The 24,749-nt window shown below is 44.9% G+C and overlaps 1 protein-coding gene across 1 annotated transcript; it reads left to right on the top strand.

Annotated features, from left to right (window-relative positions):
• Positions 1–50: 50 nt before the first annotated feature.
• B3GNT9 (UDP-GlcNAc:betaGal beta-1,3-N-acetylglucosaminyltransferase 9) lies at positions 51–24,189 on the top strand. The gene is made up of 2 exons (XM_048816348.2): positions 51–761; positions 20,630–24,189. The coding sequence occupies exon 2, from the start codon at positions 20,698–20,700 to the stop codon at positions 21,958–21,960; it is 1,263 nt and encodes a 420-aa protein (XP_048672305.1). The 5' UTR covers positions 51–761; positions 20,630–20,697; the 3' UTR covers positions 21,961–24,189.
• Positions 24,190–24,749: the final 560 nt, after the last annotated feature.

The raw sequence follows: 24,749 nt of genomic DNA, 5'->3' as shown, positions 1-24,749 counted from the left end.
TGAAAATTGTAAGTTAGAAATTCTGTACAAAAATACTTGGGCAAAAAAAAGAAAAGTCTGTGGGAAAATGTTGAACGACCTGAACAAGGCTTTGTTGCTTTCAAAAGTCTCATGGGAAATAACGGCTGTTTTTTAACCAGACCCAGTGTTCAGTGAAGTGCTTCACTTCGCTTGAGCACAGAGGGAAGAATTAAGTGGTCATAAGAAAACACCACTCTGGTACCATGTTTTAGTCCCCAGCAATTTACATTCTCTGCCCCTTTTATACGAGGAGTTAGCTCTATTGTTCGAAGAAACATACGTGGAATGCCTTCCAGATCTGACACAGGCCGTGTGATCCATCACTGTACGTACAGTCAAGCAGCCAACCCCTGTTCGGTGCGAGCCAACATCTGCACTCAGAGCTCTCTCCAACTTCCCACAGCCTGTGTGCGGAGACATCTGCCTAAATCACATGACAAGCACTAGGAAAACTGAGCTCCTTTCACCACTACGGTTAGAAAGTGTTTGGAAAGAAGAGATGTAGAGTGTTGTCACAAGCCACATTAGCACACACACGCACGGAGGAACTTTGGTGGCTTCCGTAACAAAAATGCCCCCAAATGCAGGAGACTCAGCATTGCTTTGCTCAGCAAGGATTTCCTCGGTTTCAGTTAGAGGCTAAGGAATGTCTCCACTAACTGTCTCCAGATGTGCCTACTTGGCAACCCACTGACGAAACGTTACTGAGGGGACACAGGATCTACACTATCAAATTGGATGTAAGTATCTAGCATTTATGTTTGATCAGGGGGACATGTTATACTAAAGGCAACGCGAACTGGAGACTCTTATAGTCAAGCTTTTATTTTAGTCAATCCTACAGTTTTTTGTTCCCACAGTGGTTTATACAAGAAGCTATGCAGCTCATTTTACCGTGATTTAATATGCAGCAGAGCCAGTTAAAATGAACTGTCTCTGGCCAACTTTGCATAGGCTTGTGCTTTACTTCACAATAGAATCTTCTTTGCATGTTGTTAGATGTTGTTTTTTGTGCAAGACATTAGGGCTTCTTTATGGGGTGTCTTAGAGCTGCAAGAAGGGCTGTTACAGTCCAAATGTAATCATGTAAAAATATGGGCATGTTATGCTTACAAGACCTTCTTTTTTGGGTTACACTCACAATTTTTATGCAGTCCTCTTTACCAGAGTTTCAGTGGTGTAATCTTCGGAGCTCAGTCCATATATACATAATTTTGCAAACTGTGTATCATTGTAAATATATATATATTTCGTTAGAATTTAACAGAACGTCACATATGACCATGTAAACAGATTTCTGTCAGACTGTGACACTCTTACTCACATTATATCTTACTTCAGGAGTATCCCATTCAAATTGATAGGGCATACTCCGAGGGTAAAGGTACTATTATATATATATATGTATTTAGGGACATTGCAATATTTGCATCACAAACTGTAATAGCATTGTAGATCGTTATGGAAGATGCTAATGCGAGAACTTTAAATGAATTTTAGTTGCTGTTCGTCAATGGCAGATCATCAGAAGAAACCAGATTTATCATTTCATGGGGGATCGGGGAAAGAGGGAGAAGGAAAGAAAGCAAGTGACGCAGATTGTTGGGGGAGAAACAGAGGTTTTGCAGATGGTATCTCTTATTTTGAGTATCAAGAAAATCCTACACTGGCATGCTAACTAGTTTTGCAACCCCCGAGCGGTCAGCGACCAACTTCTTAGAGGGATAAGTGGCATTCAGCCACCCGAGATTGAGCAAGAACAGGTCTGCGATATCCGGGGCTGCATGCGTGCTCCACTGACTGTTCACTATACTAGGAAGGCTGTAGCATTATTCTGGAGTTTAGGGGACATGTGGGTCAAAGTTTTCAAAAACAGGAAGCTAAAGGCAGGCTCCTAATTCCATATTAGGCTGTGTGGCAAGGCACCTCCTTCGTTTCACCAGACTTAGCACTTCCGCCCCTGGCGATGGTGGGCCTGGGGTAATCAGCCCCACTCAGGGTTCGCCTTCCCCCTTCTGTGCCCCGTGGTCGTATTTTCAGAGCAGGCCTGAAGGTCGGCCTGTGGGGTGACCCTCCACCAAACAGTCTCAAACACAAAAACCCAGGGGGTACCTTTCGCTGCCTCCTCGCTGGTGCAGGGTGTCGTCCTGTTGGTTGCCCTGGGGTGTCAGTCCTTCCCCTAGCAGGCACTCAGGTTTGGCTGTTTCCCCTATGGGAAGGAGCACGGCCTCTCACCCTGGAGTAGCTTATTTCCCTGCTGCCTCTAGCCTGGTAGCTGCTTGTCTCTGTCTCCCTCTTTTCTCTGCCCAGAGGAGGGCTTTTTAAAGGCCTCAGGCAGCCCTTAATTGGAATCAGGTGTCCCTAACTGACCTGAGGTAACCCCTTCTCAACTTGTAGGAAAAGGGGCCTTTAATTTTCTAGGGGTAACATCTCGGCCTTCCAAGACCCTCTTGCATTTCCTCACCCTCATGTCCCACCTCAACACTAAATGGTGGGACCTAATGTCATCTGTTGAGGGTGAGGAACCCCGGTGGGCCAACCTATACTCCACCTTGGGGATATCGGTTGGCGGCTCCTTCATGGAGCCGTAAGCACAGGCATGTACCTGGCACGGTTTGCCTCTGTTCCCGATACCTGGCCCCTTTTGCGGCACGAGGGAGACCCTGGTGTATGCCTATCTTCAGCGTGCCAGGCTGCAGCCCCTATTCTGGCTCCTAGACCTCCGTTGATGTTTTTAGCTGCACTTCTCCCCCCATCTTCTTATATATGCACACCCTGTCTGTGGCCTCACAGAGTCGTGGGACCTTCTCGTCAACTTCCTCTTAACGATGGCCAAAGTGGCCATCTATAACATCAGGGAGAGGAGGTTGGCTGAGGGGGTTCTCTGCTACTCTGGGACCTATTTCTGATACTCCCTCGGCTCATGTATCTGGGCAGAGTTCCTCTGGGCAGCGTCCACTGGCTCCCTTGACACCTTTGAGGACCAGTGGGCGCTGTCCGGGGTTCTCTGCTCGGTGTCCCCTACTTTTGACCCACACACCTGTCCTTGTTATTTTTTTCAGTTGCCCCACATAATTATTTGAGTCTCAGGCTCAGTGGATCCTCCCCATGGCTGGGGGAGGGTCCTTGCGCCCGCCCACCTCTCAGAACCCAATATGAAGACCTCCTTGCAGCCCTCCAGCCTGACTGTATCACAGCTGCTATAACACGAGGCCCAGTTTTCCAAAGTGCTGAGCACCTCTGGGCATCAGCGGGAGCTGCTGGGCGCTAAACAGGTCTGACAGTCAGGCCATTGTTCCTACTTAGGAGCCCAAGTACAGATTTACACACCCACCTCTAACACTGACATTTTTAAAGATCTTGGCCATATGCTGCAAACCACCTGGACTTCTCTTACATTTCAGGTTAGCAAAACAAACAAACAAAACCAGCCCACCTCTGATGAAAGGAACGGCCACTGTGAATAATAGATGGATCTGGAGTTTATTCTAATATTACACACCAAGGGCTGGATTGCGAAGGCTCCTTAAGGGGTGATTCACAGCACAAGGGACTTTCCCTTTCTCTCCCACTCCCCATTCTTCAGTAGCCTGCATACGCGCCTGTCATAATTTCAGAATTGTAGTCCTCTGTTAGCATGCCCCCTGCCCCAGGGCACATTATGCCCCCAAAAGGGTAGTGGGGGACAGGGTCATAGCCTCCCAATCTCCACCAGCCCATGCACTGGACTGTGACTGGCTGCCCAGAGCCTGACCTCTCGCTCTGCCACCAGGGGCACCGGGTGCCCCGAAGGTTGTGGAGGCAGGTGAGGAGGAGAGTCAATTGCCCCTCACCCAGTCTGGCACTAATCCACAGGGTGGGCCAGCCAGACTATGGGTAGAAAATGCAGTCCCCGACCACTTGGGGGAGAAGGTGGTTGTGGTCCCAGAGGCACAATCTCTCTTCAAGCTTCCCATGCGGTGGCCCAGGGCAGCGCGGCAGCACCTGCTGCTCAGGGCGTGGTGAAACACTGTAACAGCCCCTACAGACCAAGGCCGGTGAATGGCACATGTCAGAGACACAGAAATAGCACCTGATCCTGTAACCCTGTAACAAAGCCTATCTGTGTGAGCCCAATCCCTCGTGAGCACCCTGAATTGTGGGCACTTTAGTGGGAGTCATGGGCACTCAGCAAATGCAGATCTGGGACTCCAGGGTTGGGCCGAACAGCTGCAACTTGGCTCTTTTTCCCCATTTAATTTTTGGGTGGTTTTACAATATTTTGCAATCAGAAAACTGCACTGGAAGCAAGAACTGCTTTCCAGCTTTTGCACTTGATAAGTTGGTTGAGTACAGCATTTGGAAACTACAAACAGATCGCCAGATAGCTCTGCCTCCGAAATGTACACAGCTAGCCCTGCCTCCGAAACCGTTTTAGAGCTTTTCTCAAAGGCTAATTTGTGTATCAGTGGCCTTGAAAAGGAGTGGCGAATAGAACTGATAGGTGAAATGAGAGGCTCTGTGATGAAATCTGACCCACCAGAAAAAGAAACTGGCTTGAAAACTAATGGGATTAATTGCACTTTGAAAGATTATTGCCAATGGACAAATTAACGAGAATTGTAGCAATAATCCCGCAATAATCCCGATCATGTCCATTAATGTGTGTTAGCATGAGAGGCAGCTCACGCAAGGGTTTTGTAAGGTCTTGGGGGCAGGCACTCTCTCTTTGTTCTGTGTTTCTACAACCCCTAGCCCAACGTGTCACCACAATACCAGTAGTAAATATCAGCAACAACAGCTGTACATTTTAAAGCTCCAGAGCTCTGCAGAAGGGTCATCCTGGACAAAGCACAATCTCCTCTCATGGCTGGAGGCTTAAAACTTCTGGCCTGTTCATGCGTGGGGTTTAATAGTAACAGCACAATTCCAATACTACCTGCCATAGTGGTGCCCACCGTTAGGACTATAGTCGTAAACATTATTTGTACTGTGGTAGCACCTAGGAGCTCTAGTCATGGACCAGGACCCCCGTCGTGTTAGGAGCTGATCGCCCACTGAAGTAAATGGGAGACTTTCCTCTGAGTTCCCAGGGCTTTGGATCAGGCCCCAGGCTTACTGGGAAAACTGGTTGAAGATGTTCAGCTAAACAAAGCACATTTTCAAAGTTTGGTTATGGATTTATAAACTTCTAAGGACCTTCATAAATTAGTTTACTGGTTGTTTTTGTGACTTCCTTTGCCAGGGCTTTATACTACATTTGCCTGGCTTCCCACCAGGCTACATTACAAAGCATCTCGTTCCTAACTCAGCCGAGACCAAACCACAATGCTTTGCTTTGGAACGGTATAACTTCACATTAGACCTCCTCTCGCAGTACCCTTTCATGCAAGTAGAGAAGCCCTCATGGCACCACAGCCATTTGTATTACAAACTTTGAAGAGGTTTGTGACTTTGCATGAAGAAACCCAGTCAACACTGGGACTTGGCATGGGAGAGTCAAGGCCAGGAATGGAACGGGTTTTCTTTTCCAGAAGCGCACTGGCATTTTTGCCAAACACTCCAGGCACTTTACAGTGATTTTAATTTGGGAGCAGCGGTTCAGTTTGCAGAAAAGACCGTTTTGCCATTTAATACATACATACGTAGTTAAAGTTTGCTCCTGCTAAAGAAGTTTGAGCTACCCATGTCAGAATTAACACTGTGCTGAGACCTGAGGTGAAATACCTCAGAGCTTCTCTGAAGGGGCCAAACATGGATGTCATCTGAAATAGAGGTGACAAAACTTGTCCAGGTGACAAAACTGCACTAATGGGACTAACATGTGATTTGAAACCAATGTGAATCAGGCTATTTACAGACTCGTATCTCAGTATAAACCAGGCTTATTGTGGTTTAGCTTAAATCAATTAGGAATACAGTAAGAATCTGTTTAACCTAAACCAAACCTGCTCCCTAACAGTGTGTCCACACATGCGTCTCTACTGGGTGACAACTAATTTAAGTTAAACCAGTGTGACTGTCTGTGTAGACGAGGCCTTCTAAGTCTAATCAGAGAGTGGGCTCAAGGTACAGGACGTAGTTATACTGATCTGCTCTCCAGAAGGTGACTGATACATAGTTGAGGAAGGAGTGTTTGAGGGAATGGTTTCTCTCTTTCTCTGTTCTGAACCCACTCGCTGTCAACCCCACCAGTGTTGTTTCCCCCACTCTTTTCTCCTCAGGTTGCTCCTGCAACCAAGCCATGGTGCTTTCCTCAGACTGGAAAGGCAAGGGGAGGGGAAAGGATGGCTATGTTCATCCATGGCGTGAAAAGTCTGTCTACTAGGTTACAAGGGAATACCCTCCTGGCTTCTTATCTGTCCTAACTGGACTAAGGAGCCCAAAGCTTTTCTCTGAGGGGATGTTTGGGTGTGGATGGGAGGAGGTATAAAGACTTCTGAAGTGGGCTGTGCAGAACAGCACCACCTGTGGGGCATTGCTGGTAAGAATTTAAGCAATGGTTGATGGGGAAACCGAGGCTGGGTGGGAACTATAAAGGCTTGTGACAGGGCTGATGAAGTGGTCTGACAGTGTGGGAGGGGAATCTGGCTAACTGATAGGTGTCAACAGGCAAAACAGGGAATCATCATTGAGCGGGTGGGTTTCCAGTGAGGTCCCACAGGGATCAGTCTTGGCCCTACGCTTTTTAACACCTGTATCAATGACCCGAAAGGAAACAAAATCATTACTGATTAAGTTTGCAGATTACACAAAAATTGGGGGGGGGGGGGGGGCAGGGGGAGGAAAATGGTAAATAACGAAGAGGAAATGTCACTGATTCAGAGCGGTCTAGATCGCTTGGTAAACTGGGCGCAAGCAAATATGCATCTTAACATGGCTAAATGTAAACACACACCTGGAAACAGAATGGGGGACTCTGTCCTGGGAAGCAGTGACTCAGAAAAAGATTTGGGGGTCATGGCGGCTAATCAGCTGAACATGAGCTGCCAGGTGTGATGCTGTGGCCAAAAGAACTGGTATGATCCCAGGACGCATAAACAGGAGAATCTCAAGTAGGTGTAGAGAGTTTATTTTACTTCTAAATCTGGCACTGGTACAACCACTGCTGGAATACCGTGTCAGGTTCTGGGGTCCACCATTCAAGAAGGATATTTATAAACTGGAGAGGGTTCAGAGAAAACCCATGAGAATGATTAACAGATTAGAAAATGTGCTTTACAGTGAGACTCAAGGAGTTCAATCTATTTAGCTTAACAAATACAAGGTTAAGGGGTGATTTTTGATTACATCAATGAATACCTACATGAGGAACTAATAATTAAATAATGGGCTCTTCAATTGAGCTGATAAAGGTACGGCTTGATCCTCATGGCTGGAAGTTGAAGCTAGGAAAATTCAGACTGGAAATAAGGTGTACATTTTTAACGGTGAGAGTAATTAACCATTGGAGCAATTTACTCAGAGTCATGGTGGATTCTCCATCACTGACAATTTTGAAATCAGGCTTCAGGAAATCAGATTGGAGGTTTTCTAGGAATTCTTTTGGGGAAGTGCTATGGCCTATGTTATACAGGATGTCAGACTAAATCATCCCAACGGTCCCTTCTGCCCTTAAAATCTATGGCTCCAGAGCGAGGCTCCATCCTGCCTGTTCAGGGAAATGTTGCATAGTTCCACGGGTTGTTTTTATTTCTGGCCGGGCTTTTATCTATCTATTTAGTTATTTTGAGTGGAGGGAGAGGAGGGAAGGGAGGACGTGATGTTGGTGGGAGGAGAATCTAATAATCTGCTGTTTTAAAATCAACGAGACTGGCTCCTGCATGGAACTTTTCCCAACCCCCAAAATCTCATATACTCTGCAAATAAAGCATGACTTGAAACCTGTCCAAGAGTCACATCAGGCGAGATTGCTCACAGTCTGAGTAAACAGCTGTGCACTCAGGAAGGTATGGGGCTGAGCCACTGAATCCTGACCAGGTGGTGTAGAGCAAAGCAGAGGCCAATGTTACAGGGCTCATGAGGACATAGCAGTCACTGCTTTGACACATGCTTGTGCCAACACATTAGCACAAACACTCTCTCCTCTCTCCCTTCCAGCGGAGAATGCAGCACAACTGGAGATGAGCTTATCTTGCCTCTCTCAGATGCAGCATCCTGCCACCCTTCCCCTGGGTTACTTTGATTTGATGATTTGATTGGGGATTGGTCCTGCTTTGAGCAGGGGGTTGGACTAGATGACCTCCTGAGGTCCCTTCCAACCCTGAGATTCTATGATTCTACTTCACCCACTTGAAAAGAGCGAGAAGTTTTCTGAACCCTAGTCCTAGGATGCTGTATCTGATCACAGTCTGCTCACACACAGGTTAGCAGGACACAGAACCAGGATCTCTGACCCTTGGGCAGGCTAAAGAGACAGTATCTTCCTGGAAATAATAATAAAAAAAACCACCCTGATTCTTTGCTTTAAAAAAAGTCTCTGGCTTCCAGTTCACAATAAAAATCTACGTCGGTCTCTGCTGTTCCTTATTTGTAGGAAGATTTTGTTTGTTTTAAACAGATTTGGGCCCAACATATTATGAAGTGGTTGGTGCCCAGAGAGCTCACCATGGAGCCTTTTCCAGATCTTCACTTTGAGGGCTGGGCGGGTTGGTCCCAGTGTCGAATGGGCCAGGATCGTGCTCTGCAGTAGTGTTGTGAAAGGTGGCATTCATCTACCTTTGAAAGAAGCCTCGGGAGTGCCAGGGAACGGAACCGGAATTGCTAGAGTTACAGAACAGCGTTTTAACAGAAGTCCCAAAAGAGCTCACAGGTTCTGCACTGAGACGAGAGCAAGGTGCAATCCATTTCCAGCTGGAAGGTCCCTTTTAGAGCAAACACAAACCCGTGAACAAAACAATAATCAGCACTTAAATTCTCAACCTGCTTCAACAGGCAGATAATTCTCATTATCCCCATTTTACAGGCGGGGCAAAGGGAAACACAGAGAGGGCACACGACTTGCTCAGGGTCGCCCAGCAGGTCTGTGGGAGAGGCAGGACTAGAACCCAGGGTTCCTGAGTCCCGGTGCAGTGAAATGAATCGGCATTTCAAGGCAACGATTACACAATCCATTTAAAAGTGTAACTGTGCAGTGCAGCCTGGTGGGTGATTGACAGCTCCGAGGGTTCTTTTAATTTTTTCCATGGGAATCTGGCTGCATGCTGTGGGCCTTTCACTGAAATCCTTCCACACCCAGAATCGATAGGTGCTCTGTTCCTGTGGGTGCAGTATAGAACTCCACAGGGCCGCCAGTTCAGGCCACGCATCCAGTGCACAAAGTCACAGCAGTGTACAACTAAGCTCCAGAGCTGGATCTGGACAGGGCTGTTTATTAACTTGCTCGAAGTAATTCCTCCTATTGGTATTTCCGTTCTTTGAGAAGGAGGGTTGTTTTCTTCCACCCCTTTCTCCTGGAGGGACAAACTGTCATGGGTTCGGCTTTTTGCTTTGCTGCTTAAGGGGAATGAGACTAACCAGTGGATGCGTTTCTGACTGGTTTTAATGTAATGCTACAACAAACAATGCAGTCTGATTTCCTCACAGTTTAACATGCTGTAAAACAATGCATGTTTTGTTTAGAAATTTCAGAAGGAAATTAAGACTCACCGGGGCCTAGCACCCACCAAAACAGGAGTGTTCCCTTCCTAAAGCCAAGCTGCACATCACTGAGCTTAGCAGCATGCTTTCCGGTCTGCTGGAAGCCCAGGGTTAATCTGCCCCTGCACAGACATATACAATCTGCATCAGAGCAGCATATTCTTTTCCTTGCTGGAGGGCCTAGCAGTGAAAGGTGGGTGACAGCAGCCTCTGTGTAATTGGGAACACAGCTGAATCAACTAGGTAATTCATACAAATCACCTGCCAAGAGAAACCTCTACAAACAACTCTGACTTCCTAGGCAGCAGTTTCATAGCTCAAGCCGGTTACAGGCGCGGCACCAAGCGGGCCGGTATCGTTCTAACCCATGCCCACAGACTCTATGCGGTTGCCGTAAGTCTGGTGTGGCATTCCAGGTGCTTACTCTGGACCTGGGGTGCAAGTTCTAGCTCTCACCACAGAATTAGTGTCTTCGTGACTATGGGGTCCAGGCCTCAAGTGATTCCATTTGACTGGCAGCGCCTTCCTCTATCCCAAGTAGAGGGAGAAAGAAGCTGACAATCAGAGGCACTGCTGTGGGTCCAGGGAGATATTGGAGTACAGCACTCCCACCATGACCAGAGGCTCTGGAGACTCAGAGGAGATTAAGATGGGCTCAGTAGGGGATACATGAGGGTTAAAAGAGAAGCCACCTCTATAAGGAAAAGAACAGGTTAAGGAATATTTAGATAAGTTAGATGTATTCAAGTTGCAGGGCCAAGTGAAATTTACCTTAGGGTAATTAAGGAACAAGCTGAAGCCATCTCCAAATCATTCGTAATTATCTTCAAGAAATAACTGAGGATGGGTGAGGTCCCAGAGGGCAGGAGAAGGGCAAGCATAGCACCTATCTTTAAAACAGGGAACAAAGAGGACCCTGGGAATTATAGACCAGTCAACCTAACTTCAATACCTGGAAAGATACTGGAACAAATTATTAAACAATCAGTTTGTAAGCAGCTCGAGGATAATAGAGAGATAAGGAACAAATCATGCCAAGCCAACCTAATTTCCTTCTTAGACAGGGTTGCTGGCCTAGTGGGTAAGGAGGAAACAGTAGATGTGATATATCTTTATTTTAGTAAGTCTTTTGACATCTCATATGATGGTCTCATAAGCAAAGTAGGGAAATGTGGTCTAGATTAATTCACTATAAGGTGGGTGCACAACTGGTTGAAAGACCATACTCCAAAAGAGTGTATATCAATGGTTCGCTGTCCAATTGGAAGGGCGTATCTAGTGGGGTGTTGCAGGGGTAAGTCCTGGGTCTGGGACTATTCAATGTTTTCTTTAATGACTTGGGTAATGGAGTGGAGAGTTTGCTTATAAAATTTGCAGATAACACCAAACTGGTAGAGGTTGCAGACACTTTGGTGAACAGGATTAGAATTCAAAACAACCTTGATATATTGGAGAATTGGTCTGAATTAAACCAGATGAAAGTAAATAAAGATAAATGCAAAGTACTTCACTTAGGAAGGAAAATCAAATGCACCACTACAAAATAGGGAATAACTGGCCAGGTGGCAGTACTGCAGAAAAGGATTTGGAGTGACAGTGGGTACATATTGAATACGAGTTAACAATGTAATACACTTGCAAAACAGGCTAATATCATTCTGTGACTGGTTGGCTCACAGAAACCCCCTTGGGGCTGCCAACTGATGTGCCAAGACTACTTCTGCCCCAGCCTTCCCTGCCAGCTTGGGACTCCAGCACCCTGTCTGGCTGAGCCAGACACACCAGTCTGCTCCAACACAGACCCAGGGTCTGAACCATGTGTCCCAAAGCTGCAGACTTAACTGAAAGCAGCTTACAGAAGTGTTCCTGTCTTTAACACTCAGATGCCCAACTCCCAATGGGGTCCAAACCCCAAATAAATTGTTTTACCCGGTATAAAGCTTATACAGGATAAACTCATAAATTATTTGCCCTCTATAACACTGATAGAGAGATATATACAGCTGTTTCCCCCCCCCCAGGTATTAATACGTACTCTGGGTTAATTAATAAGTAAAAAGTGATTTTATTAAATACAGAAAGGAGGATTCAAGTGGTTCCAAGTAGTAACAGACAGAACAAAATGAATTACAAAGCAAAATAAAATAAAACACGGAAGTCTAAGTCTAGTACAGTAATACAACTGAATACAGATAAAATCTCACCCTCAGAGATGTTTCAATAAGTTTCTTTCGCAGACTGGATGCCTTCCTAATCTGGGCACAATTCTTTCCTCGGTACAGCCCTTGTTCCAGCTCAGGTGGTAGCTAGGGGATTTCTTATGATGGCCCTCCCCCTTTGTTCTGTTCCACCCACTTATATACCTTTTGCATAAGGCGGGAATCCTTTGTCCCTCTGGGTTCCCACCCCTCTTCTCAATGGAAAAGCACCAGGTTAAAGATGGATTTCAGTTCAGGTGACATGATCACATGTCACTGTAAGACTTCATTACCCACAGGTATACAGGAAGCTTACAAGTAAAACAGAGCCATCTACAGGTAATTGTCCTGGTTAATGGGAGCCATTAAGATTCCAAACCACCATTAATGGCCCACACTTTGCATAACTATAATAGGACCTCAGAGTTACATTTCATATTTCTAGTTTCAGATACAAGAGTGATATATTTATACAAATAGGATGACCACACTCAGTAGATTATAAGCTTTATAATGATACTGTACAACAGACCTTTTGCATGAAGCATATTCCAGTTACATTATATTCACACTCATTAGCATATTTTTATAAAATCATATGGAGTGCAACGTCACACATTCCAGGGTGCATTATTAGCAGTGTTGTACATAAGACTTGGGAGGTAATTGTCCTGCTGTATTCAGCACTGGTGAGGCCTCAGCTGGAGTTCTGTGTCCTTTCTGAGTGCCACACTTTGGAAAGGATGTGGACATTTTAGAGAGTCCAGTGGAGACTAGCAGAAATGATAAAAAGGTTTAGAAAACCTGATCTATGAGGAAAGGGTTAAAATGGGCATGTTTAGTCTTGAGAAAAGGATGACTGAGGGGGATAAGTCTTCAGATATGTTAAGAACTGTTATAAAGAGGACTCTGATCAATTGTTCTCCATGCCCACTGGAAGGAGGACAAGAAGTAATGGGCTTAATCTGCAGCAAGGGAGATTTAGGCTTGATATTAGGAAAAACTTTCCAACTCTAAGGGTAGTTAAACTCTGGAATAGGCTTCCAAGGGAGGTTGTGGAATCGCTGATCTTTTTAAGAACAGGTTGGACAAACAGGGATGGTCTATGTCAGTGGCTCTCCACCATTCCAGACTACTGTGTCCGTTTCAGGAGTCCGATTTCTCTTGCATACCCCCAAATTACACCTCACTTCAAAACTACTTGCTTACAAAATCAGACATAAAAATACAGAAGTGTCACAGCCACACTATTACTGAAAAATTGCTGGTCTCTCTCATTTTTATCATATAATTATAACATAAATCAATTGGGATATAAATATTGTACTTACATTTCGGTGTATAGTAGATAGAGCGGTATAAACAAGTCATCGTCTGTACGAAATTTTAGTTTGTACTGACTTTGCTAGTGGTTTTTATGTAGCCTGTTGTAAAACTAGACAAATATATAATTGAGTTGACATGCCCCTTGGAAGACCTCTGCGTACCACGGTTGAGAACCACTGATCTAGGTTTACTTGGTCCTGCCTCAGCACAGGGGCTGGACTTGGCTTCCCAAGGTCCCTTCCAGCCCCACATCTCTATGATTCTATTATTTCAATTTCTTCTGTCTTCATCATGCTCCATGCTCATCCCTCTCCATTCTCAGCTCTTTAAAATGCCCGATACAAACACTTAGATCGTTTTTCCTGTTCTCTCTTTGCACGGGGGTTCACTGTTGTGTTTTATAGTCATCTCCAACTACCCTAACCCTGTGTCCCTTTGCTAGCCTGATGTCCTAGAGACTGATTTCACTGCTATTCAAGCAGAGTCCATGTAACTCATCCAGCCCGCTTGTGTCTCAGGGGAAGCTCGATGCTCTGTCATCCCTCCCAGCTACTGGTTCACCCCTGCAATCCTGTGGCTTCTTGCATCATTTGACCGAAGGAATGGCAGAGCTTCTGAGCTCATCTGTACAGTCCTCTCCCTCAGCTCCAGATGCCCAGGTCTCCCCATTGCCATCTATGCCTTTTGCCAACAAGCTGCTGGCCTTGTTGCCGACTCTGGTGAGAAATGCAACTCTCCCCAGCAGTTGTCGTAAAACCATCCAACCTCACGGTCACACCTTGAGTTTGCGCTCCCAGGGTGAAATCTGGGCCCCACTGAAGTCAATGAGAGTTTTGTCATTGATTTTGGGAAAGGGCGGGGAGGGCTAAGATTTCACCCCTGATAGGCAACACACTTCCCTGGTTGCAGGAAATACAGCCAACCCCACATTTAAACAAATGCCCTCAAGGAATTCTACAAAAGATCCGCTGATTCCCTTCCAATGCCACCTGAGGAGCAGCAAGAGGGAAGGCTAGGAGGTATCCCTTGCCCTACCTTTTTCACAGCAGTAGCAGGGGTGCTGCAGGTCCAACAGCCTGTCTGGTGGGACCCCCGACCATCTATTTCAAGGTTTCACATTCACTGGGCGGGGAGGGGAAGGTTGCAAGAAATCTGACTGGGAAGAACTTGGCAATGGACCCTCAGACCTCTAGCTTTTCCAGTGAGCCATAGAGGGCTGGAGGGGTCTGGTTTTGTTGGCAGAGCAGCCTGAGTGATACAAAACCATCCCTACTGTCATGGCTTGAACCTACCAGCTTCAGCTAGTCCCAGGAGTGAGAAGCTGGACCCAGGTAGCAAAACCTGCTCTTCCCACATGGTAGCACATTGTACTATTCAGTGCATTACCCCACAGCCACGCTCTTGCTGCAGACCTGTGCAGCAAGGGGCAGGGCTTTTCTGCTTGCTTTAATATCACCCTAGTTTTTCCTGATGCTGGGTGGTGATGAATACTCAAGAAATAGAAAGGGATCTGCAGAACTCATCAGCATCTTGTTGGCCAAGTTCAGTAACAGAACCTCGAGAGCTTTTCCCACACTGACAAATTCAAACAGAGCTGACTCCTGGCTAATAGTCAAGGCCAGGATGAGTGCTGTAAAAATATCCAACATTAACACAAAGGTCCATATAATTTGATATAGGATCAAGGCTAGCAATTCCTTTTAAATTAGAAGTTTATATTCAGCAGTAATCTGTTTTATTTGAGCATTATATTGCTGTATTTCAGAGTCCTTTCCTTCAGTAAATGAAAACACAGAAGAGGGATTGGGCCATCAGCCCATGCATGTAACAATCCAGGATTTTTTTTGGCTCCTTCACAAGGATTCTATTGCCAGACTCCACAGATTTGGCAGGATAAATCTGTAAGTCATGGAAATTTCTAGCTTCATGACACACACATTTTATTCCAAGTCCTAGTTGATAAAATTAAATGCAATAAAGAGCCAGTTTTTTATCCAAGACCTTAATTAGCATCTGGAATCTGAGAGCTGATGTAAGATCAGACATTTACACAAAAGAAAAAAAATCCTTTCTCAAATAGGGAAGGAGACGGGATTTTATGAAAAACACTTCTGGCTTTTAACTTGATCTGAGATACGTAATCACTTGCCAACATATCTTGGATTTTCTCATAGAGGGACCAATCCTGGAAGGCACTGAACTAGCCTTAACTCATTCTAAAGTCATTAGTTTTGGAGCTTAAATCCTATTGGCAGTCAATAGGGTTTAGGCACTTTGGAGCCTAAATCCCTTTTTAAATGGGTAGCAATGGCTAAGCACCTTCAAAAATCTGGGCCTTCAAGGCTTATAAGTCAGCACCAGCAACTTAAACGGTCCCTGGAAACCCAGAGGCAGCCAGTGCAGACCTCAGAGCACTAGAGTAACACATTGACAGTGAGATCACCAGGGACAGGGTGATAAATGGGCTGCGGCTTTCTGCACCAGTTGCAGCTTCCAATTGTATTTCAGGTTTCGGCACACACAGAGCACATTGCAGATGTCTAGCTGCAGGATGGATGAGGGATGGATGAGGGATGGGAGGTCTACACACAACAGAAAAGGGCATAACTTCAAAACCAAACATGGATGAAAAAAACAAAACAAAAAACCCCAAATACTACCTGCTCTACGCACAGTAGCTGGAGATCTCGCCCAACCCAGGATTGTGTATTGATTGACCAAATGCAGGTGCACATCCTGTCAAGGGACAAATATAATCTCTCCCATACCTCCTACCCACCGTCATCACCACCACCTCAGATGTATTTGGTCTGAGCCTCCACCAGATCATTCTCATGCATGCTGTGGTCTCCAGACAAGTGGCTCCCACTGGGTCAGAGGAGATGTAGATGAAGACTTGGGGTGTCTTCAGCATACTGATGATCATGCCGTCTCACTGAAGGCTAATGGCCCCTCTATGAATGAGAGGGGTGATACGGTGGAACCAGTGGCACCCAAACATGAGAGCACCCTTGGGGAAGAAAAATAACTTCCTCCAAATTCCCCTGAGATCTCTCTGACAGGAAGGGAACAGAACCACTTAAGAACAGCCCCACCCAATCCTCGGAGGGCCTGTGAGTAAACTGGGGCTTGATGCAAGAATTACTGAGTGAAATTCAAACCGAGTGGCATATGCTAGAAGTCTCTTGTTGCCAGTACTAAAACATCCTTCGAATTTCTAAACATTATAGATGACTATTTCCTGAATGCTCTATATTGGACCACCTCATGACAGATAAAGAGAAACTGATCATAGAACTAGGTGCATGCGATCATGACTTGATTACATTTCTTATGTGCAAACAGAATAAAGTCCCAACCAGTAATATATATACACTTGGGGCTCCAAAAGGGCCAGTTTCACAAAGCTGAAAACATTTGAGTCCAATCAGCTGGCAGAAAAAAATTTAAACAGAAAAATATGAATGATAACTGGGAACAGCATCAGAACATTTTACTAAATTTCCAAAAAGCTCCAACCAAGAAGGAAGGCTGTACTTGTTTAAAAACAAACCAACAAACAGCCTGACTAGGAGGGAAAGTGAAATAAGCAATTTAAAAAACAATGTATGACAATAAAAACGGGGATGCTGATAGCAGTGACTATAAATAGAAGCTAGAATCCAGAGGAAATTGATAAGGGAAACAAAAGGACACAAGGCAACCTCTATGGCCAGCAAAGATATGGAGTTTTTAAGTATATCAGGAACAAAAGGAACCATAACAATAGTATTTGTCCATTACTAGATGGAAATGGTAGACTAATCAACCACAATACAGATAAGACAGACGTGGTCAATAAATATTTCTGGTCTGTATTTGGGAAAAAGTCAGAGGATGTATATATAGGATGATGGTGATCAAATAAGCTCTATTACAACCGTAACTAAGGAGGATTTTAAACACCAGTGCCTAAAGTGACATTTTTAAATCAGTAGGTCTGGATAACTTGCATCAAAAAGTTTTGAGAGAGCAGGCTGAGGAGCACTATGGACCATTAATGTTGATGTTTAATAACTCTGGAACGCTTGAGAAGTTCCAGAGGACTGGAAGAAAGCTAATTTTGTGCCAGTATTTAAAAAGAGTAGACAGGATGACTTGTCAGCATGACAACAATTCTGGGCAAAATAATGGAATGGCTGATCCAGGATTTGATTAGGAAAGAGTGAAAAGAGGGTAATATAATTAATGCCAATCAACATGGGTGTATGGAAAATAAATCTTGTCCAATGAAATTGATATTATTTTTGATCAGCCTTCAAGTTTGGTTGATAAAGATAAAAATGTTGATGTAATAGACTTCTGTAACGATGCTGGTTCTGGCGGGACCCCACTGAGAGTGCCAATTCAGGACAAATTGCTAAGAGCAGGGCAGTTACAGCCCAAGGCTGGGGTTTCTATGCACACCAAGGCAAACCAAACCAGCCAGACAGAGAAGACTTTGGTTTTACCCCACTGGCTAACCACAAGTCACACAAGCAATTCCCTTGGACACTCCAGTTTCCCAGTATCACCACCAGTGCCACTTGTTAAGGGGATTAATGGTTTTGGAAACCAATACCCCAGTAAAAAAAAAAAAGGTTCTCTCGATCCCAAAGGACCAAGCCTCAGACCCAGGTCAATATACAAATCAGATCTTACCCACAAATCCTGCTGTTGCCAATCCTTTAGAATAAAAAATCTAAAGGTTTATTCATAAAAGGAAAAAGATACAGATGAGAGCTAGAATTGGTTAAATGAAATCAATGACATACAGTGATGGCAAAGTTCTTGGTTCAGGCTTGCAGCAGTGATAGAATAAACCGCAGGTTCAAATCAAGTCTCTGGAGAACATCCACAGCTGGGATGGGTCAGTCAGTCCTTGCTTCAATGCTTCAGTGTAGCAAAGTCCCTCCAGAGGTAAGAAGCAGGATTGAAGACCAGATGGAGGAGCTGCAGCAGCTTTTTATATTCTCTTGCCATGTGGTCTCTTTCTTTCTTTGTTCCAAAGACACGCTGCCCATCACATGGCCTGGAAAAACCTCAGAGTTCTGTCCATAGGCAGGTCCCTGCACACCTTGCTGAGTCACAAGGCGTGTCTGCCTTCTCTCAATGGTCAATTGTATAGTTGATGGTCCTTAATGGGCCATCAAGCAGGCTAGGCAGAGCTGACATCAACTTGTCTGGGGTGTCACCCAGAAGCATAGCATAAATTTGGAATACAGACAGCATAGAGCCAATACTTACATCTTTAAATACAAAAATGATCCATGCAAACAGCATAATCCTAACCAGCAAACCATAACCTCATCTTAGACACCTTATTTGACCCCCTTTATGCAAGATTTGGTGCCACATCAGGACCTTGGTTGCAACAATGTTCTATACAGTCCCAGTTCAAGTCAATAACGTCACAACTTCTGTAAGACATTTGACTTGGTATGCACAACATTCTGATTAAAGAACTAGAATGAGACAAAATTAACATGGCACACACTAAATGGACTAAGAACTGGCTAACTGAGAGGTTTCAAAATATAAGGTTAAATGGGGAATCATCATTGAGCGTGTGTTTTTTTGGAGGGATCCCGCAGGTATCAATTCTTGGTTAAGCAGAAGGTCAGACTAGATGATCATTCACAATGGTACCTTCTGGCCTTAAAAATCTATGAATGTAAATTATGGCAGCTATAGGATTTGTAATCAGATATCATTTTAATATTGTGTGTGAGAGTGTGTGTATCAATCATAATGATCTTTTAAAAAATCCCACTGGTGTAGATAGCTCTCAGATTCTGATCACCACCTCCCCCTGGGTGTGTAAGGCTTAAATAAATAGATATACCCTTCTCTAGGGAGAAAGAGAACCAATTGCTTCTAAGGATAGTTGGAACAACTCTTGTCATCAGTTTGCTTCTGTTCCACATAGTTATTTAGCTACTGTGGGAAACAATGTGACTACGTGTACTGTGGTGAAAAAGGATCTGTATCCATTCCAGCTATAGACATGTGACCAATTCTTTCCCTGGATTATATTTAGATACTGCTTTCTGCATCCTTGTAACTCTTATTTTTCTTCTTGCAGTTTAGTTACTAATCTAACTGAATAGCACAGCAGTTCTCAAACTGTGGGTCGGGACGCCAGAGTGGGTCACGACTCTGTTTTAATGGGGTCACCAGGGATGGCATTAGACTTGCTGGGGTTTGGGGCTGAAGCCAAAATCTGAGCCCCATCACCCAGGGCTGAAGCCCTCAAGCTTTGGTGCCCCCCCAGGATGGCAGGGCTTAGGCTTTGGCTCCCCCAGCCTGTGGGGGTGGGGCTCAGGCTTTGGTGCTCCTTCCTGGGGTCATGTAATAATTTTTGTTCTCAGAGGGGTCACAGTACAATGAAGTTTGAGAACCCCTGGACTAGAAGATCTCTGGGAGAAGCATATGTGGGCAATCACATCTCCTTGTAGGAGAAAAGCTGTCCTTGCCTGTGAAATAAAACATTCTTCCCTAGCCCCCATCTTTGTACAGCACTGCATGATTAGCTATGGGCATAATAGAGGCTCTTTTCTGTACCTCCGATACATTGGATATTGGTCATTTGTCACAGGCAACGTGTCCCACTGGTCTGATCCATTTTGGCAGATCTCCCATCTCTAAAATGATGTTGTATCCATCTAATATTATATTGCCAGAAATAACTTTTAAAAACTTACATATGTTTAACAGTTTATAAACACCAATGGAAACAAAGGGCCAAATGTGTGTATTCAGAGGTGCACCTACTGTACCCCACTTAGATATGTAGTTACCACCGTGTGCATGCAGATGTCGGGGTCTGCATGCAGATGTATATATGCATGCACACAGTCCCACCCTGCAGTTGGATATTTCTGCTCTTGTTGGGCATGCTCAGAAATGCCGGCCTACTTTTGTGCATGGCTATTTGAAAATTTGGCCTTCAGCTGCCAGATTTGTCTCTTCGCTTTTGAATGACATAGAGGGGACTGAAGAACTAAAGAAGCCACTTAATATTATCAAGGGTTTTATTTATATGAGACAAAAAGAATGGTTTTGATCACAGTTTTGCTCTACGTTCTTCTAGGACACAACGGTGGGATCTTTTGTGGTTTTGGAGTGGGGGTGAATCAACCACTGTATCAGCGGAGAGGTTTTAAGAAAAAGTTGGGTTTCCTCATGGTAACTTGAACAGCAACATGGTCTAGAGGTCAGAGCAAGTGACTGGAAGCCAGGCCTTCCTGAATTCAACTCCTAGCTCAGTCACTGGTTTGCTGTCTAGCTCTTGGTAAAGCACTTAATGGGTCTCAGCATTGCCATTGGTAAAACAAGAATATTAATACCTCCCTCCCGGGTGTCTTGTGGTTATTAAATTAATTTTTACCAGAGTGCTTTGAAGATGTTAAGTGCTCTGCACTGATGTACAATGTGTTTATTTGCAGATGGACATGGGTTTTGAGCAACTCACCAAGCACAGCTTTTAACACTCCTTACAAGAAGTGTGGAGACAATGAGAGTTCGGCTGAAAGGGGATGCGATCTGCACCCTTTTCCTGGTGGTAGTGCTTTGCTCTTTACTCTATTCCCAGTTGGAGCGTACTTCCCGGACAACAGGAAACAGGGAAAAAACGCACAAGAAACCTTCACCAACGCAGAGAATCTTCCCAGGCCCTGAAGCCCGCAAGTGGCATCCTCAAGCGGAGGTGACATTTGGCCAACCCAGAATCATTTTTATTGCTAAAGATGCGGAGGTGGCAAGTAAAAAGGCCCAAACTACCACTTCACCACCGCTGACTCATTCTGCCTTCGACTTCAAGCGCTACCTTCTAAACAAGGACAATCGGAACTTTGATCTTCTCATTAACCAGCCCAAGAAATGCCTGAGAACACCCGGAGGTCCCTTCCTGCTTATAGCCATCAAATCGGTGGTTGAGGACTTTGATAGACGTGAGATAGTCCGTAAGACCTGGGGCAGGGAGGGTTTGGTGAACGGGGTGCAGGTTCAAAGAGTTTTCCTCCTAGGAATACCAAAGAATAAGACGGCACTTGCAACATGGGAGATTCTTGTCCATCAGGAGAGTCTGATGTACCAGGACATTTTACTCTGGGACTTTCTGGATACTTTCTTCAATCTGACCCTGAAAGAGATCCACTTCCTGAACTGGGCTGACGAGTTTTGTTCCAGTGTGAAGTTCATTTTTAAAGGGGATGCTGACGTTTTTGTCAATGTGGAGAACATCATTGACTTCCTCGAGAGACATGACCCTGCAGAAGACCTCTTTGTTGGGGATATCATCTACAATGCTCACCCAATCCGGGTGCAGAAGAGTAAATACTATATCCCAGAAACAATGTATGGGCTAGGCACATACCCACTCTATGCAGGCGGTGGGGGCTTCTTATTGTCCAGCAGCACCATGAAAAAGCTCTTCCAGGCTTGCAAAGAGGTGGAGCTCTTCCCCATTGATGATGTCTTTTTGGGCATGTGCTTGCAGAGAATCAATCTCAAACCTGTTTTGCATGAAGGATTCAAGACGTTTGGCATCATGAAACCCTCAGCTGCCCCGCACCTGCAGACATTTGACCCCTGCTTTTACAAAGATCTCATGGTAGTCCACAGTCTAAAAGTAGCCGAAATCTGGCTAATGTGGAATCTGCTTCACAACCCACAGCTTTCCTGCACCCAGAAGAAGCAGGTGAAGAAGCCTTTCCAATGGAAGAGAAAAAAAAACCAAAGCAATGATAGACAGCAGCCTTCTGATAAAGCAGGCTAAGCACGGCAGAAGTACGTGATGAACCAAGCTCAGAAGAACCTTGGGTGGTTGCAACCTAACACGCTGATTTAGCTCATCTCGTGTAAACTATTGGGAGACAAGGCCACCCTATTGCAGACATTTGCCAGAATTCCATGTTGGCACACACTATATGCCGTAGGATTTTTTCCCTTAACCTGATTCCAAGTAATTCACAAAACTAGATTTAATTTATTATTATTTATTAGCATCGCAGTAGAGCTTACAGACCCCCAGCTAGGACTATTGTGCTATACAAACACATAGTAAAATACAGCCCCAAAGAGCTTATAATCTAATTTGAGACTTAACATGATAAGCGAATGTGACATAAAAGGAGCAGGGTAGGGTGGGAGATGAGGGCAGGGGTCGTGAAGATAAAAAATCATTGGCTGGGATTACTGAGAGTCAGCAAGAACTACCAAATTGCGCAATAGCTAAAGTAGAGAAAATCAGCTCTCCCCAACTGATGCACAAACCAAACCACAATCGCATGGCTCCTTGGAGGTGTTACAGCGGAGGTGGGTCTTGAAGGAGAAGAGGGCCGTGGCGTTATGGATTAGTTCAGGGAGGGGGCTCCATGCAGAATGGGAGAAGGAGAGGAGACAAAATTGGAAGCAGAAGCTGGCTTTGCCGGCAGACCAGAGGATGGGTGAGGGGGGCACATGATCAGAGACCTGCAAGTAAGTAGGAAGGATCAGCGCTGTGAAGGGCCTTGAAGGTGAGGATAAGAAGTTTCACTGTTGCCCCTCCCTATGTATTGACGTCTCATTCATAGCAACATGTCAGTGAAACTCCTGCTAAACGGATGCTGAGTCAGGACACAAGTTGGGCGGGTTCATGGCAGCTTTCAACAATTTGTTGTAAATTGATTTACAGTCAATGGAAGCTGAAAATCCTCTGACAACAGCTGATCATCTTCTCACCTTGATGGTCCAGATCCTCCATTTCAGACCTCAGCGGGCGAGTAGAGCAATGGCCAACGCATACTTCTGCCCCATGTGTCTCTTACTGTGTTCTTTGATCTGGAAGAAATTACTGACATACAGGACTAGTTTATAGAGATTCAGGCCTTTCGTGTATTGAATGCAGTCAAATATGAGAAGCAGCTGGGCCTTTTCAGACACTGGGGGGGGGGGGGGGAAATACCCTTCAGACACAAAGGCTTTGAAATAAAAACTCTTCAGGACATTGCAGCAAAAATCAAGCAAACGAAACAAACAACTTTCTGCCATTAGGTGGCATTCAATTTATCATTCAAAGTTTTTGAATAAGCATTTAAACTTTTGGAGAGGATCACTGGATTGCTTGATTCAACACAGCCTGGACAGCATTTTAGCACTTAAAGCATTTTATTTTCTGATCACTGGTAACCTTAAAAATAAGTACTCACTGGCCAGCACAAGTAGGGAGTGAATCTCTTAAAGAGGATTAGGAAAGGCCTTTTGATCCAGGAAATTATAGGTCCGGATGCACAGCTGAAAAGCTGAAACTATGATTGCTAATTTAGGCACCTAACTCTCTTTGAAATCAATGGGAGCGAGGCCCCTAAATACCTTTCAGGATCTGAGCCTTAAGCATATACTTAGATCCATCCTTACTGAGGAGAGAACTTAAGAATGTGCTTAAGTCCCATCGACTTTAAGCCTGTGTATAAGTGCTGTCCTGCAGAGGGCTGTTTTTCCTGATTTGGGGCCTATCACATAGGTCCCTTTCATAGCTGCAGGATCGTACACAGTACCAGCTTTTCTTGTTTTTCCATTTGCTATACCAGGGTCTCAATTCTAACTTTCCCTATGCAGCACAGTTCATGGGGAGGGAGTCTGTTAACCTCTGTTGATGCACCGTAGTGCTTACTGATGAAGTGCAGTGATGTGTTATCTCTTGGTTAGAAAGGGACCTTATAATATTGTACTTTCAGGAGAATTGTCAACTGTGGATCATCCTATGATCCTTCTGTTTCTGTAATATGTTGGCAATTCTGGGAGTAAATACTTCATGTATAAAGTGTTCACACAGAAAACATGGATGAAATGTACGGAAGCTCTGCAGAGACTAGAAATCAGTCCCAGCCTTGGCGGGAAACCATCCCGCGAGGTTGGTAAACGTGCCATATGTATGCATTTATGAACTGTACAGAAAAGCTTTATGTGGTGATTAGTTTTCTAGTAGGGAAATTATTTCTATTGCAATTAAAAGACAGTATATGAACGTGCATGTCCACTTATCAAGATGAATATGGGGTGTGTGGTTTAGTAAAACTCACATATGCTTGTATTTCTGAGCAAAGAAAGAACCTGATGACATGTTGGATACCACAACGAATTTTTTCTAATCGCAGGTTTTCATGCTTACAAAGGAAATTTGTGCTTAGCTTACCTCATGATTTCTTACCACACAACTAGTCAGGGTCCAGCAGTCCTTACCTTCAAGCTGGGGTGCAGAAGTAGACTGGCTCCTTCCTCTCATACACTGTTTCCATAGCTGTAGCCCACTTGTAATGTAGGGACATGGTATCCATTGGATTCAATGTAAACCCCTCCCCCTAATACGATGGAGGCAGAATTATAAGGAGGGTTTTGCAGAGGAAGGAGCTAGGCCAGAGCCTTGACAGAACGGGTCTTGTATTGGCCCTTGCTGAAAAGGAGGGGGAAACGCAGCTAGAAGTCTGGCAGAGCTGCCGGGACAGAGAAAGGCTCACATTCAGCAGCGGCACACGTGCCCTGAGGGCTGGCAGGGGTAGAACTGGCATTCTCCTGGCCTCCATTTTC

This window comes from Caretta caretta, chromosome 12 (genome assembly GCF_965140235.1).
Source record: "Caretta caretta isolate rCarCar2 chromosome 12, rCarCar1.hap1, whole genome shotgun sequence".
NCBI lineage: Eukaryota > Metazoa > Chordata > Testudines > Cheloniidae > Caretta > Caretta caretta.
Note: the sequence above shows the minus strand (reverse complement) of the source record. Positions and strands in the feature narration are given on the sequence as shown.